Source organism: Callospermophilus lateralis, chromosome 14, assembly GCF_048772815.1.
Source record: "Callospermophilus lateralis isolate mCalLat2 chromosome 14, mCalLat2.hap1, whole genome shotgun sequence".
NCBI classification, from domain to species: domain Eukaryota; kingdom Metazoa; phylum Chordata; class Mammalia; order Rodentia; family Sciuridae; genus Callospermophilus; species Callospermophilus lateralis.
In genome coordinates, this window is record NC_135318.1 from 30,447,545 (window position 1) to 30,463,196 (window position 15,652).

At 33.8% G+C, this 15,652-nt stretch overlaps 1 protein-coding gene across 2 annotated transcripts in view; it reads right to left on the reverse strand.

The window, feature by feature from the left end:
• The window catches only part of Map4k3 (mitogen-activated protein kinase kinase kinase kinase 3), a 172,655-nt gene that overhangs the window by 58,272 nt on the left and 98,731 nt on the right, over positions 1-15,652 (reverse strand). For both annotated transcript variants that reach the window (XM_076833921.2, XM_076833920.2), the window contains exons 5-12: positions 15,564-15,619; positions 14,977-15,024; positions 11,506-11,548; positions 9,550-9,622; positions 4,627-4,758; positions 4,407-4,469; positions 4,236-4,317; positions 4,008-4,118 (exon numbers count right to left, since the gene is read on the reverse strand). In XM_076833921.2, the coding sequence (XP_076690036.1) occupies positions 4,008-4,118; positions 4,236-4,317; positions 4,407-4,469; positions 4,627-4,758; positions 9,550-9,622; positions 11,506-11,548; positions 14,977-15,024; positions 15,564-15,619 (608 nt within the window). The remainder of the gene's footprint in view (positions 1-4,007; positions 4,119-4,235; positions 4,318-4,406; positions 4,470-4,626; positions 4,759-9,549; positions 9,623-11,505; positions 11,549-14,976; positions 15,025-15,563; positions 15,620-15,652) is intronic.

The window sequence follows — 15,652 nt, forward strand, 5'->3', positions numbered from 1 at the left end:
TGTTTATCCGAGTTATTAAAATTAGAAATTCTATGATTACTGTATCATCAAATAAAACAAATAATAGGCCTTCTGCATTGGGAACTAGATAAGAAAGTAAAGTTAGTATCAAATAAAGGAAAGATACAGACAATATGGTAAACATTAGTTTACATAAGCCAATAGTTTTCCATCAGGACTTTTGTACCCGAGGAGACATTTGGCAATGTTTGAGAACAATTTTAGCTGTCACAACTGGGGACCAAAGACTGCTACTGACAACTAGTAGAAAGAGGCCTGGGATGGTGTTAAATATCCTACAATGCCCAAAGCAGTCAACCCCCAACAAAGGACTTTCCTGCCCAAAATGCCAATAATGCTCAGGTTGAGAAACCCTAATATAAGGGGAGAAAAAACTCTCGAGTTTCTTCTAGGTCAAGCGTTAGTTAGCACACTCCGGTCCATGGACAGTTTCCCCTGCAGTTGGTTTCTGAAGTTTTATTGGAACACAGCCATTCCACTTCACGTATGGCCCATGGCTGCTTTCGGTCTACAATGGTAGAGGTTGTAACTGTGATAAGAGACCATGGGGCCCACAAGGTCAAATATATTTCAGGCTGGCTTTTTAGGGAAAAAGTTTGACAACCCCTGTTCTAAGTCAGTGAACTTAGACAAGTGAGTACAATCACTTATGTAGTTTTCTCAAATTTATTTTCCAAGCTCATACAATCAAGCACCCACTTTTAACCACAAATAAAAAAAAAATCACAATTATTTTCCTTAAAAAACAGCTAAGAATTTTGGGAAATATGAAAAGTAAAATCTTTTAAAATTGTTTCTTCACTCCATATATTTTTATTTTTGCTTTTAGAAAGGTAACAGTTAATGATAGTAAAAATCCAAGTAAAATATATTCATTTTGTCAAATTTCCTTTAAAGTCCTAATCAATATTCTAGATATTTTACAATGTATTACTTATTGTCAGTTATCATGTAATATAAAAATAATTCATTATTCTAAGATTTAGTGGCTAAGACCCTAACTAAATGAGAAAATAAAGTAATCACTGATAATTACATATATGCTTGTCTTGACTATACTAATTTACATGAATCTTAAGAATAAAGACTGCTCAAACATTGCTAAAATTTATGAAAACATTTAGAAATGAAAGTTGGCTATCATTTTTTAAATGTCTTGATGAGCTTTTAAAAATTACCAGTTTTAATTATTTGCAAGTTTTATTAATTATTATTATTTTCAATTATTGTTAAACGTTTCAATTATTATTTTCATGTTTTAAACTTTCATCCTTCCCTGTACCTTTCTGTAGCCAAACTCCTTTACAAGGGTATCAATTTCTTTTTTTTAATTTTTTTTTTTAGTTGTAGATGGACACAATTTATTTATTTATTTTTATGTGGTGCTGAGGATTGAACCCAGTGCCTCACATGTACTAGGAAAGTGCTCTATTGCTGAGTTAAAATTGCAGGTGTGATATCAATTTCTTTATAACATGGTCTCTGACTTCCCTAAAACTGGCTATTCTTTTTTCTTACTCTTTCAACTCACAACTCACAGTTTCTCACAAGCTTCTCAAGATTAGGGAATATATTTTATCCATAGTGGGTTCTCTGAGCAATTCAATAGCTGTTCAAAAGCTGCAACTAACTTTCTCTACTAAAGAGGAGAAAACTGCAATTAAAAAGAAATCTGTTTCAACTTCTTATATCAAAAGGATAAAAGATAAAGGCAATGAAATAATGCTAAAGGCATTAATGATAAATGGTCCTTCTTCTTAGTAAACACAAATTTATTTGTTCTTTGTTTTTTCTTGGAGGAACAGCCCTCTATTGCTTTTTTTTTTTCTTTTTAGTTGGACACAATATCTTTATTCTATTTATTTATTTTTATGTGGTGCTGATGATCGAACCCAGGGTCTCGCACATGCTAGGAGAGGGCTCTACCACTGAGTCTCAATCCCAGCTCCCCCTCTATTTCTTTTCTTTTACTTTATTAAAATCATTCTAACTGTATAGCGACCTTCAGAAAGAAATATTATGGGGGTAGGCAGAGTGGAGATGAATTGTCTACTTACTATTAATTCATGGAGATTTCTCAAGCCTTAAGAAGTAAACGAGGCCCTATTTGAAAAACTTTTTGCAGCTCCATTCTATATATTCTGAGGTTTCACTTAGCACAGGATGCCAGCTTCTATTTCATGTTATTGCAACATCTAGTTGTTTGTTTCCTATGTGTGAAACACTACCTTTGAAAGATTATTCTTCTAGACCTATCTTTGTGGAAAAGACCCAGATAGTAAAGTACTAATGACAGTGAAACAGCAGTAAAAGTTATTTCAAAAATTAGGTCATTTAAACTTTACATGTGTACAGTGCTTTATTGATTAACCTCATATCCTCAAAATAAACTTGTGAAATAAGCATTTATCTTTATTGTATGGATGAGAACACTGGGACTCAAAACTGAAAGACAGGATGTTCAGTTAGTTAGCCACAGAGCTGAATAAGTCCTGGACTTCTGATCATTAAATATAGTATTAAAAACCAAATAGGTATCATGCAGGTTAGTCACACAGATTGTTCTGAATGGGACATGGATGACTGTGAGAAGTTTTACTCTACTAGTTTAAATGGTTTAAACATAAATTATATTTTAATATTAATTATATTTATCATGAAGTTTCCCAGTATGGCCTTGAACTTGTGATCCTCCTGCCTCAACTTCCAAAACTGCTGGGATTACAGGCTTGCAAAAAATTTTTAAAGGTCATGAAACAATCACAAATTTTCCCAATGATTATTGAAATTGCTCTGCACGGTTTCAGCTTAGTCATTATTTTATAGTCCTGTAACTCTAGTGCAAATCAAGGACTATCTGTTTACTGAATTAAAGTAGAAGAGTTTATAAAACCTAAATTTCTTAAAAACAAAACAAATTTCTTTCTAGTGTAATTATAAGGTTAATAATATTACACATTTATTGTTTTTATGCTTCAAAACTCCTTTGCAGATCTTTAACAGAAGCACAGATAGTCTATTTATCAGAATTGAATAAAGATGGTGTGCTGGAAAAATGCTTGATTAGAAAGGTTCTGACTGAAGACAATCTGATCATCTTCCTGACCACTGAAGGGTTTCATTTTTTCAGTACTATCTTTGAAACCTGCACTTCTATAAAGCCAGTTGAGATGAAGCCATCCACTTCTAGTACAAACCTGATAAGAGAATTCTGTCATGTCATGTACACTGATTTTATTCCTTAGGTACCAGAACTATTAACTGTGATAGGTAATATTAAACATGATAACAAAAGCCAAGCTTCCATTAATAGCAATATTTCTATCCTATCAGCGTTATCTTATTCTTTTAAAAAATATTTTTAGTTGTAGATGAACACAATACTTTTTTTTTTTATCTATTTATTTTTTTTTGTGGTGTTGAGGATCAAACCTAGTGCCTCACATGTGCTAGGCAAATGCTCTACCACTGAGCTATGACCCCAGCCCTTATTCTTTAACAATCATGGGTTCATGTTTATTTCCATAGTGGATCACTAGGGTTTAAGTCAACAACAAAGCCAACCAGACCCTTGTGAATCTAATATTTATTAAACATAGTAGGAGAATTCTTTTGAGAAGATAAATGAATAGAAATTACCAGTATATTCTAACACCTTGTTTAGGTGCTCTGCATTTGCTTTCCCCTTTTACAGTGGATGATTTATTAGGAAACTTCATTTAAAACAACTACTTTGAGATAACTATAGTGATTTCAACAAGTGGAGTAAATGATTCTGTCTTTGCCATTTTCAGATAACAGTCATCTATAAGTAGCAAATAAGAAAAATCTAGCACGTGACTTCCCAGGACAAAGTCAGAGTTAACTGTACCTCCAAGAGATTTTTTTTTTTTTAATTTAAATAAACTAGTTACAGAAATTAAAAAACTGACACATTCCACCCTATACACACATTATATACACCACTTGATAAAAACAATTCCTACCTCAGGATCATCATCATCAAAATCATGGTAAGTGGAATGATCTGGATTATTTACTTTATCCAATAGCTCTATTGCTAAAGATCGTGTCAAAGGCTGTGTGACAAAAGGGTGCTGTAAATAAAACAGTACAGAACAGAGAACATTTATTAGAAATTTGACCTAAATACATACATACACACATACACACACACACACGAAAATGTGTATATTTCAGGGCAAAAATAATACCTGCAGTAACTTTTCAGCAGTTGGTCTTTTTTTTGGATTTTTTGTAAGTGCCATTTTCACAAAATGATGGAAACTATTTGACCTAAGAAATTTTGATTAGAAATTAGACTTTTACATTTCAAAATTTTTTGCTCATCTTACTATAAAAGTTAATAACACAAAAATCCTTACCACTTCAATTTATCCTTTAATTTAGGGGGCTGAAAATTGCTTTTTGTCATTAGAAATAATGCTCTGAAAAAAAAATCAAGAAAATATTACACAGTACAACCATATTACTATTTATTCCCAAATAAGGGAAAGCAATACCAAGAGCCTTATTTGTTCATGATATAATAAGGAAAAAATGATTCAATTTAAGCATAGGAGTCTTCAACTGTGACATGCTAACCTCATTGGGTGCAGGTCGAACATAGGAGGCTGAAGCTCAGCGAGTTCTATGGCAGTGATCCCTACGGCCCAGAGGTCACAGAGCTGATTATATCCCCCTTTCCTCTCCACAGCTGCAACTTCTGGAGCCATCCTGAAGGAGATATTCCAGAAAGAAAAACTTTGTATTTAGTGTATTTTCCTTTATACTCCCACCAGAAGGACATGAGAATATCACCACCTAAATTAAGGCCTATTTAAGCCTATTTCTGTAAAATAAATATGTAGTATTTACTTAAAAGATCTACTTTTTCCAAGGTTTTGACATCTCATATGACCTACCATTTCAAATCCCCACTGATGTCCTTTGCTACTTTGTTATATTACTTCTTACTACAAGAGCTTATAAAAATGAACAATTACAAGAGAGCAACACACCCCAAATTTGTCTACGTCCCAATCTCTCATCCCAATCTCTCATCCCCATCTCTCATCCCCATACAGGCAAAGTTCTATAAAGAAATAACATTTATGATAAATAAACTGCGATGCGGGAGCGGCTGTACTCTTTTTATCAATAAACTGCAATCTGGTCACTGTTTTTACTTCAGCAAAATTATTCCTTGGGGCACTAATAATTTTAATATAGTGTTTATTTTACTATAATTTTTTGGTGTTTTCCAGTTTTATTATAATGATGGAAAAATTATAAAAATGTGTATCTACTTTAAAAACTGTATTCAGAGGAAAGTTACCCAAATTCAGTACTTCTTTGTTCTTTTTACCTCTGCTATATTATCATTATCATCATTATCATCATCATCATCATTGTTCTCTGGTACCAGGGATTGAACCCAGGAGCACTTAACCACTAAGCCACATCCCCAGCCCTTAATTTATTTTGAGACAGGGTATCACTAAGTTCTTGCTAAGTTGCAGAGGCTGGCCTTAAACTTGTGATCCTCCTACCTCAGTCTCTGAGCTGCTGGAATCACAGGTATGTGCCACCACACCCAATTCTACAGTCTTATTCTAATTATACCTTGACTAGTTTTACATGATTATTTTTCAAACACAGAAACAAAAGTTTTCAAATTCTAAACAATCATTTTGGAAACTATCAAGATAAACATCTCAACTCTTCCAGTTCAAAAGAGCAATTTAAATAGGGGGCCTTACAAATATATATTTGTCTTCCATGTATGATTTTAGGAAAGGTCAGTTACAAGTAAAAAAAATTTTAAAACCCTCTAACTTTCCAAACACTTGATCTTAAAATCTTTTAAATCTTAAAATAGCTCTTGGTGAAAATTCAAACTGTGGTAGGAAAAGTAAAATTAGAAGTATGTTGGTATTATGACATTGATGAATTTCCACTTCAGCCAGCAGGTGGAAATGCCCTAGCAAAGTGTGAAATGCCTACAGGCAGTCAACATTGAACCCCACCCACCCCTCCCCAGCCTGTCACTTCAATTGATGCTATCCATTCCCCTGAAAAGTAAGGGAGACATTCTGGCTTCTACACTTCTACCAGTGACAATGTGTGTCTACCACAGTCAGTTGGGCTCACCTATGCACCTATATATTTCAGGTATATTTGCTACTATAAACATAGTTTAACTAAATATTATGAAAACTGACTTATTATGAAGTTAAAAAGAACAAACTGTAATAAAAATTAAAGTGAATGTTTTAGAAAAACTTCTTAAAGATAAATTTCAAAAGATAAACCAAGAAGCTTTAGAAAATGAGGTAAGCATATAACAAATGCAAAATATTGTGAAGGCTACAGACTACACAATTTCTTGTATATGACATTCAAGGAAACAGCAAAACTACAGAGACAGAAATCACATCAGGAGTTATGAGACATGAGAAATAGGGGAGGAAATATACTAAAAAGGGACAAAAGGAAAGGTTCTGGGTGATAAAAATCTGTTTTCTCTTGACTGTTTAACATTCATAGAAATGTACACCTAATAAGAGTAAATTTATACCTAATTAATATCTCAGTAACTAAACAAAAAAGAAAAAGGAAAATGCATCTGATGCATATGAGTGTGGTTGATGTTATTAAGATACACCCAGCAAGTGATCAAAGAAAAGGCTCTATACCCAAAGACCACCAAACAAATGCACACTTCAGGTCTTCCACTGAGATAAAATGTTGAGGGTATGTATGTGTGCATTTGTAGATCTACACTATAACAGACTTTGACTATGTAATTGACAACCTAATCATTCTAGAAGAGAGGGAGTCTATTTTCTTAGATTTAGGTGGGAAAGACAGGTTAGTACAAGGAGAGATGAAGAGTAGGACTGGTCTATTAATTAACTGTACTCAACTCATAATTTCTTATGTTCCCAAGACACTTCCCACACTACTGCAAGAGGAATGACAGTTTTGATCTCTGGACCTGCAGCTGGAAATCAGTCTCATCAACAAACATTTATTGAGTATATGCACAGAATAGGGCTAGACTCTAGAGACTCACTGAGAGATTCTCTCCAGATTTTTAAGATCAAATTGAGGAGACAGAAGATTAAATTCAGACTTATTTTACCCAGAACTATCATGCAGAATGACAACAGAGTTCAAAATGCTAAAGCAAATAGGAAGAAGGGGAAAAAAACCTAAGGTGTAGAGGAAAAGAACAACTAGCAATCCAGTAACTTTCAAAGAATCTCTAAAATATTGACAAGTTATAGTTAAATGGTAACAAATGTCAGGGTGAGATCGGTTAAAAATAGAAATTTGACATTGGTAGGGTAGTTCCCCAGATTCCTACTCTCAAACATTGAGCCTCAGCATTTACTCCTTCCCCTTTCCTACCAGATAAAGGTAAAGACAAATAAGAAAGACTTTAGACTCAGGGATACCAGGAATAAAAGAGAGCAGGGGAAAGGACATGATTAAGCAGAGGAACCATAGTCCCCAGCTTCCTTCACCTGTCCACTCTGTAACACTGTATCCAGGATTACACTCCATTTTCTATGTTCACAGTGCTGAGTCAGCTTTTTTCTTTATTGCTTTTGGGTTCAAGAGCTCCCTGGGTCTTAGCCTCCAGAGTAGCTGGGACCCAAGGTGCATGACACTGTGCCCAGCTTTTGAGTCAGCTTCTAGTGCCTTGCTTTTCAAAACGAATCAAATATAAAGATTATGAAACATTTAAGGGCTGCCTACATCATGAGCGTATGAGTCTAAAAAGCTAAGGAACTGTTAGATAGTAAAACAAAAAAGATTTGGAGAAAATGGATACGTTCAAATGGCTCAAGATATAACTGATGAGTTCCAGAAAGAGACAGCAGGAAAAAAAATAGAAAAGATGATCAAATAAACAATACAAGAGTATTTCCCAGAACTAAAGACATTAATCTTTGAGTTAAAAAAAGTCAAATGCCAAGTACAGATGAATAATAGTAAACAACAACAACAACAATAAAAACACATCCAAGGAACACCATTAGGTAGAATGTCAAAACACCAGGCATGATTCTGGGGGTAGGGGTTACATTCAGAGGAGCAAAGCTGGACATGTGAGGTCTCAAGCATTTTACTTCCCTTGTATCCTTTGTCAGAAAGGTACGAAAACATGTACTTCACATACACACACACACACACACACACTCACAGCCAAATAATGAAGACTTAGAATCCACAGGAAAGGAATTCCCAAGCTAAAAAACTCCAAGGCAAACCTATACAGAAGAGCTAAACAACCAGAGCGGAAGAAGAGAAAAGGGGACTCCAGGAAGTTAAAGGAAAACAAATAAAAATCAGGACTGACAAAGTTTGATAGGCTTTATGATATAGAAAATTAGATAGAGGCATCTTACAAAACTATAAAATGTGGGAAGTTAGAGCAAAGTCTTTACAAGGGATTTTTACAAAAAAACTTTGCAATTGAAAGTAAAATTATTAAATTCAAGAAAAAAAAATTTGAAAAAAGCGTGATAAGAGTTTATCAACTGATTTCACCAAGAACATGCACTTTAAGGATACCAGGTGAGGAATGAAAAGCGCTGAACATCTTCACCTACCATGATATATCTAAATAGTGGATGATGCTAGATGCAGAAGATAGGACTAGAAGAGTTTTTGTTACAACCCTTTCTAGCACTGTTTGAATGGGCAGTACAGAGACAGCAGTATTACACCACTGCTGAGGAGGGAGTGGCCACACATAAGATGAAGGTGTAGCAAAAATTCCAGGGCAAGTAATGGTATATCCAAGACAGTTATACTGTCCACTCTGGTAATCAAAGTGCTTAGAGTCATACCTGGCACCTGGTAAGTGGCCAGGAACTAGTGAACAGGACAGCTTTTACAGACTGGTCAAAGACCACTTAGCAAACAAACATGGCTAGAAAGGAAGGTCTGTGGAGGAAACTACTAGGATTAAGATTAATAAAATGAACAGGCCCGACCATGGAAGACTCCAAAAATGCAGAGAAAGCTGCAATTGATTTTTTTTTTTTTTTGGTAGGGGGAGGAAACTGAACCCAAGGCCTCATATGTGCGGGGCAAGTGCTCTACTATGGAGTTACATCTCCAGCCTCTGTATTTGATCTTGTAGTCAACCAGGACATGTCAAAAAGCTTTCGGTAAAGGGATATTGTAAATAATGTAATGTTGAAAGATTAATTAGAATATAGAAGTGGAGTAAGACAGATAAAAAGACATCTTTGAAAATACATGTGATGTATATAGGAGCAAGAGTCAGATGGAAGTTCCTGAAAACCATATATCAATCTTTTAAGCCTTTCTGTTTGATGAAAAATCACAAGTATACATGCCTAAATTATTTTACCTGCTGATGACCTTTTTCATAATCTTAGTCTTAAAAATTCTATTTTTTGAGATATGCTGTATCTAGTAATGACAGGGCAACAACAGCAACAACAACAACAACAAAAAATAAAAAGTCAATTAAAATAAAATTACCAATATGGTGTACCAATGAAAGACTTCCGTTTGGCAATTGTAGCTGTTATCTGTGCAGATACTCCAAAATCAGCTATTAATAAAATAAGAAATATTTAGAAAAGAAAAATGAGAGAAAGAAAATAAAACTGTTGAAGGTAACATGAGAAAAAACTTTCAGTAATTACTTTCATTAAGTTAATTTCACAAAAATGAAATATTCTCAAACACCACATTAAAATTTTCTATTTGATGTACAGTATTAAAATATCACAAAGTAGACAGTTTGCATCAAAGCCAAACAGATTCTCAAATATATCAACATAAATTAAAATAATAACAAAGGTCAGATCAAATAGTTTTGATGTAAAAGAGCTGGGAAAATCTAAACTGTCAGACTTCCTAATTTCTAGGACCTGAAATTCACAGAATATCAATGGAAGACATTTTTAAGTAGCAGTGTATTCCATGTATTCTTTGCCAGACATGATGACTGATAACAAACAGATCAATAATCTCCTGGTAAATCCACCTCACTTGAAAAACACCCAAACATATATTCTCCAAATCCTACCTTATTTTTGGTACCAGTGATTGAACCCAGGGGTGCTTTAACACTGAGCTGTATCCCGAGCTCTTTTTATTTATTTTTTTATTAGTTGCTCAGGGTCTCGCTTAGTTGCTGAGGCTAGTCTTGAACTTGTCATTCTGCTTCCTAGCCTCCCAAGCCACTGAGATTACAGGCATACAGCACCATGCCCAGCCAAATCATACCTTTGTAATACACTCTAATAACAACATCAATCACTACCAGGAATTTGTTATGATTCTTTAAGATAAGTATGTTGAGTTCTTATATTTTCTAGTATATTTAATGATAATTTCTAAATTCTTTGGTAGTATATCTTTATGTAACATTGTTACAGAATATTAAACTGTTGGCAGAAACTGCTTACCAAGTCATCGGCACAGAATAGGACTTATCTTTTTTTCTTTTCCCATATTTATAGATAAATCATCCAGGAAAACTTTAAAATGTTAATTATTAGATATATATTAATCTGATTAGGACTATATAGTTCAGGTTCGGGGGGAGCTGTGGATTGCTAGGCAAATGCTCTGCACTGAGTTATCCCCAGTCCTGTTTATATTTTTATAAAATAAACACATACTTTGAATTTTATGTCCTATATAGTTCAAAATAAATTGTTTCCATATTTATTACTAGATATTTCATTTAATACTTAATAGATTTGACTGTTCTAAAAGTACTATTTTATTATTATTAATATTTTATATTTTGATATTATTATTAAATAACTATACTGTTCTATTATTATTTCCTGTTTAAACAAATCTCCCTTTATAGGGACTTACCATCACTTCATCAGCAGTGCTGATGTATGACTACTTTGCAGCTTGGACATTTTTTTTGTCTTTCAAATTAAGTCATTATTTAGGTATTGAACTCTGTTTTAATCATGATTTGAATCAAAAGTTACAAAACAAAATATAAGTTACTGTTTGAAACAAAGCAACATTCAGCATCTAAATTACATTTTTATACAAGTAATATTGTATTTTATTATAAAAACTTAAGTAAAGATGTAGACTTCTGAATTTATTTTTGTCTTATTTTTTGCTTATAAGACAAATTTGTATAGATTTCTTACTAGAAGTCATGTTCCTGGGTTAGAGCTGAAAGAATTCCCAAAGAATATCATTTCACAATATCTTTGTGACAAATCTATCTTACGTGAAGGACAGGCTTTATCACTGTTTAAGAGAAGATGAATCCGACATAGAGAGAAGACATGCCCTGCAATAAGATTACCATCTAAAAATACCAAGATGCTGTTCAGGAGAGGGGAAATCTAGTTCTACAAAACAACAAAAACAGACAAACAAAAACCCAAATACAAAGACTTAACTATTTTTTAGAATAGATTTGTTCATCAAAATTCCAAATTTACTTACCCAGTTTCACATGACCATTATCCGTTAATAGAATGTTAGCTCCCTTCAAAGTGAGAATATTTTAGTTAAAGTAGGAAACAGACATTTTATCAGACAGGACATATAAAGATTAAATACACATATTTAACAAACAATTTAATAAATAATCAGTTTAAAATTAATAGAAGAATCAGTCTTAGGCCTAGAAATATTTAAAATCTAAAGTGTGCTCAATTCATAGGGAAATTACTGTCCACATCTTAAGCAATTTGATTATCTTTATAAAATGTTCTGCCTTTAAAAATAAGCTGCTGCTAGCAAAATAGCAAAATAGTATGTCAATATAAAATTGATATATATACTGTTTTCATCTAAGTGTCACTTCCTCTTGATGATAAACCACCACAACACTGAAATACTACTTAACAACAGCAACTGCTGTAAAAGTTTTCAATTGCTTGTATTGAGCTTTAAATTTGACCACTGCTGGGTATGGTGGCACATACCTGTAATCTTGTAACTTGGGAGTCCAACACAGAAGGATCCCAAGTTCGAGGCCAAACTGAGAAACAGTGAGGCCTTGTCTCAGAATTTTAAAAAATAATAAAAAGCACTAGGGATGTAGCTCAGTAATCAAGTGTCCCTGGATTCAACCTCCAGCAATGCATGCATGCATAAATAAATAAATAAATATCTGATTATTATTTCTTGTTTAAACAAATCTCCCTTTTTAGGGACTTACCATCACTACAGCAGTGCTGGTATATGACTACCTTGCAAGTTGGACATGAGGTCAAGTATCCCAATGGGCCACCCAGTATATAAGCAACTAACCATAGGCCCACAGAATTAAAATGCACTAGTCTGAAAGACTTGGTAGCATTTTAGCCACTTTTGCTTCTTTTTCTTCTTCTTTTTTAAGTTGTAGATGGACACAATATCTTTATTTATTTTTCTGTGGTGCTGAGGATTGAACCCAGTGCCTCACACATGCTAGGCTAGCACTGAACCACAACCCTGGCCCTCACTTTTGCTTCTTGACCTAAGCTCAAAGAAGATAATAATGACTATTTTGTTTTCAATAAGCTCAAAGCTGTTGGAAGGAAAGAAATACTGTAACCCAGTATCATAGGCTTTTCTATCCCTTCTTTTCTCCAACTTTTAAATACGCAAGCCAAAGTAGGCACCTCTTTAATCCTGGGTGCCATCAAACATTGAAATAGGCTTAGGGGAGAAAATTTGTAAGCCTTCCTCCTGTAATCAGTAATAAGAAGCAAGACCTTGGGTGGGGAAGAAAAAAGAAAAGGAAAAAGGAGATTTCCAGATTCCCAAATGTCACTAGTGAAGCGAACTGTACCCACTGATATTAACATAGCTCTAAGGAATAATGGGAAAAGGGAGAAAAATAAAAGAAAGGAAACTAGAATCTATGCATAGCCATTGAGGCTTCTGCCAGCCTTCACTATAGTCTCCCCTGTTTCAGATTAATTTCTGTAAGTTATAATTTACCTCATGCCACATGTACATCATGGCCTTTGATCTTTCCTTCATCTATCCAGCCCTCTCTCCCTGAGAGGTGACTAGAGTACTATTTTAACTTCTGGGCCTATAGTGATGAATAACTTCTAGTTCTTGTGGAATGTACACCCAAATAAGAGGAAGAGAAAATCTACCTATTTATCTATGAATGAAGAATTAACAAGTGATTCAAAGTCAGGCAGAAATAAGCACTCTGAAGACAAAGTAGGGAAAGGAAGCCCTCTCTAATGAAATAAGAGCAAAAATCTTGATGGAGTAAGATACACTGCCATACCCAAATCTGGTACAAGAGCGTTGCAGGAAAAGGGAACAACGAATACAAAAACATTGGGCCAGAATGAGCTCCATATATTCCAAGAATAGCAAATTCAGTATGGTTGGAACAGAATGAGTAAAGCCAACAGGAATGGACTGTGAAATGGGTTCAGAGAAATAGAGGGACCAGATCATTCATAACCTCATAGGTCATAGTAAAAGAACCTGGATTTTATAGAGTATGATGGAAACCAATGGAGGTTTATAAGCAAGAGAATGAAAACTGATTTTAAAAGATCACTTTGGTCACTCGGTAGAAAAGTGATCAGAGAACCACTCAAGCATTAGCAGTGAGACCAGTTAGAAGGCTACTAGAGAAGTCCAGGAGAGATATAATGTAGCTTAGACAAGAGTAAGACAGTGGTACCTGTCAGAATTTATCCAAGTCTGGCACAAAAGTCCCTGCATAATGAAGTTTCAAATTCTCTACCCAGCCTCAACTCCTATTAATTCCATATACTCTCTTCAATAATACGATACTGACTTTATGTTCTCTAAAATGGCCATATACTTTCTAACCTGTATATCTTTGTTCAGATTCTTCTTTTCTCTAGGGATGCATGCCAACATCCATTTCTCACAAAAATCCATCAATCCTTCCAGATCATCTAAGTGCCAATGACATGGCACCTTTCTTAATTTATTCTTCTTCATGTAATCTCTTCTACATTTGAACTCCAGAATTCTTTGTTATGTCTTTAAGTGGCTTTTGAAAGATATCTAAAGCATGAAATCTTAGGAGTTGATCTGTAAGTCCAATGAAATTCCAAGAAAAATTTGAGGGCGTGAATATAAGGACATTTTCTGAGGAGAGAGTTTTTGACTTTTACCAGAGACTAAGGAGCAACATCAAAAAAAGTTAAACTCTATGTTATAGAAAAGGGGAAGAAAGAAGTAGGAAGTAGGCTGAACAAGGAAAGAGGACAAAAAATAAACAAACAAAAAAGGAAAATATCTAGATGAGGAAGATGGCAGTAGCTTTAGAAATACCCCCAGGTAGCCTGACACTGGGCCTAATTTACCACTGAGCTAACCTCAGCATGTCCAGAGTAGCAGATCTCCTCTGCCGGCTGAAGGAAGACCATCAGAAAATACTCAGATTTAATTTATTCATTTTGAAACATCAGTAATTATAGTTCCTTACTATTACTGAAGCTCACTAATAAACTTACTAAAAAACTATAGGGCTGCGGATGTGGCTCAAGCAGAAGCGCGCTCTCCTGGCATGCGTGGGGCACTGGGTTCGATCCTCAGCACCACATAAAAATAAAATAAAGATGTTGTGTCCACCAAAAACTAAAAAATAAATATTAAAAATTCTCTCTCTCTCTTAAAAAAACTATAATTTGATGAAAGTATCTGAATTTTACAAATAAATAACTACAAATAAGCTAACAAGAACTATTAAACTATTAGTCCACTGAATTATATCCTTTAAAAGGAGGAATTTTATGGTATGTAAATTGTATCTCAACAAAACTACTATAAAAAATTAAACTCAACAGTATCACTCACTTTTATTATAGTAATGGTATATTTCAGATAACAATCAAACATAAAAACCAATTTTGCTCAATAATTTGATCAGAGTATTTAAAAACGAAGAGCAGGTTATTAGGTTAAAAATAGAATGTATACCTTAATATCTCTGTGCATTTTTCCTTTACTGTGAAGATAATATAATCCCTGGAATTTTGAAAAACAGAAATGTGATCAAGATTTTATCACAGAGTATAATTTTGGATTTTAAGTGATTAAATAAGTAGTAATCTCTGTATATCATTTACTCCTTACAGAAAGTCTACTAGTTATCTTTAACTTATGAAAGATCTTAGAAGACATAGAATAAAGAAAATGAGAAAGGTAAATAAAGTTTAACTGGAACCAATGATTTTTCTAAGACAGTTTTCAGTAAACTTTATAAATAATTTGAAATAATTTTCTTAATCCAATTAGCATCAAAATGAATCTGAGTCCCATGGCAGTGCTTAATTTTCAAGCCTTTCTTTAGTACTAGAAGGAAATAAAAAACAACAAATTCATAGTGCTTGGATTTTAGGTTATATCATCACATTTAGGCTTTACAATATTTACTTGAAATATAATAAATTTATCACAATTTAAAAATGTTTTGCCAAACTAGACTATTTCATCCTTACTTTATCAGACGATGCCCAATAAACATTTAAGTTAATGAATAGTATCCTAATTAGTATCTGATTTACCTGTAGTGTTTCTCTGCTTACATATGCAATCTGCAGTTCTGAGAGAGGGCCAGTTACTGTAACAGAAGAAAATTAATATTAATAAGATT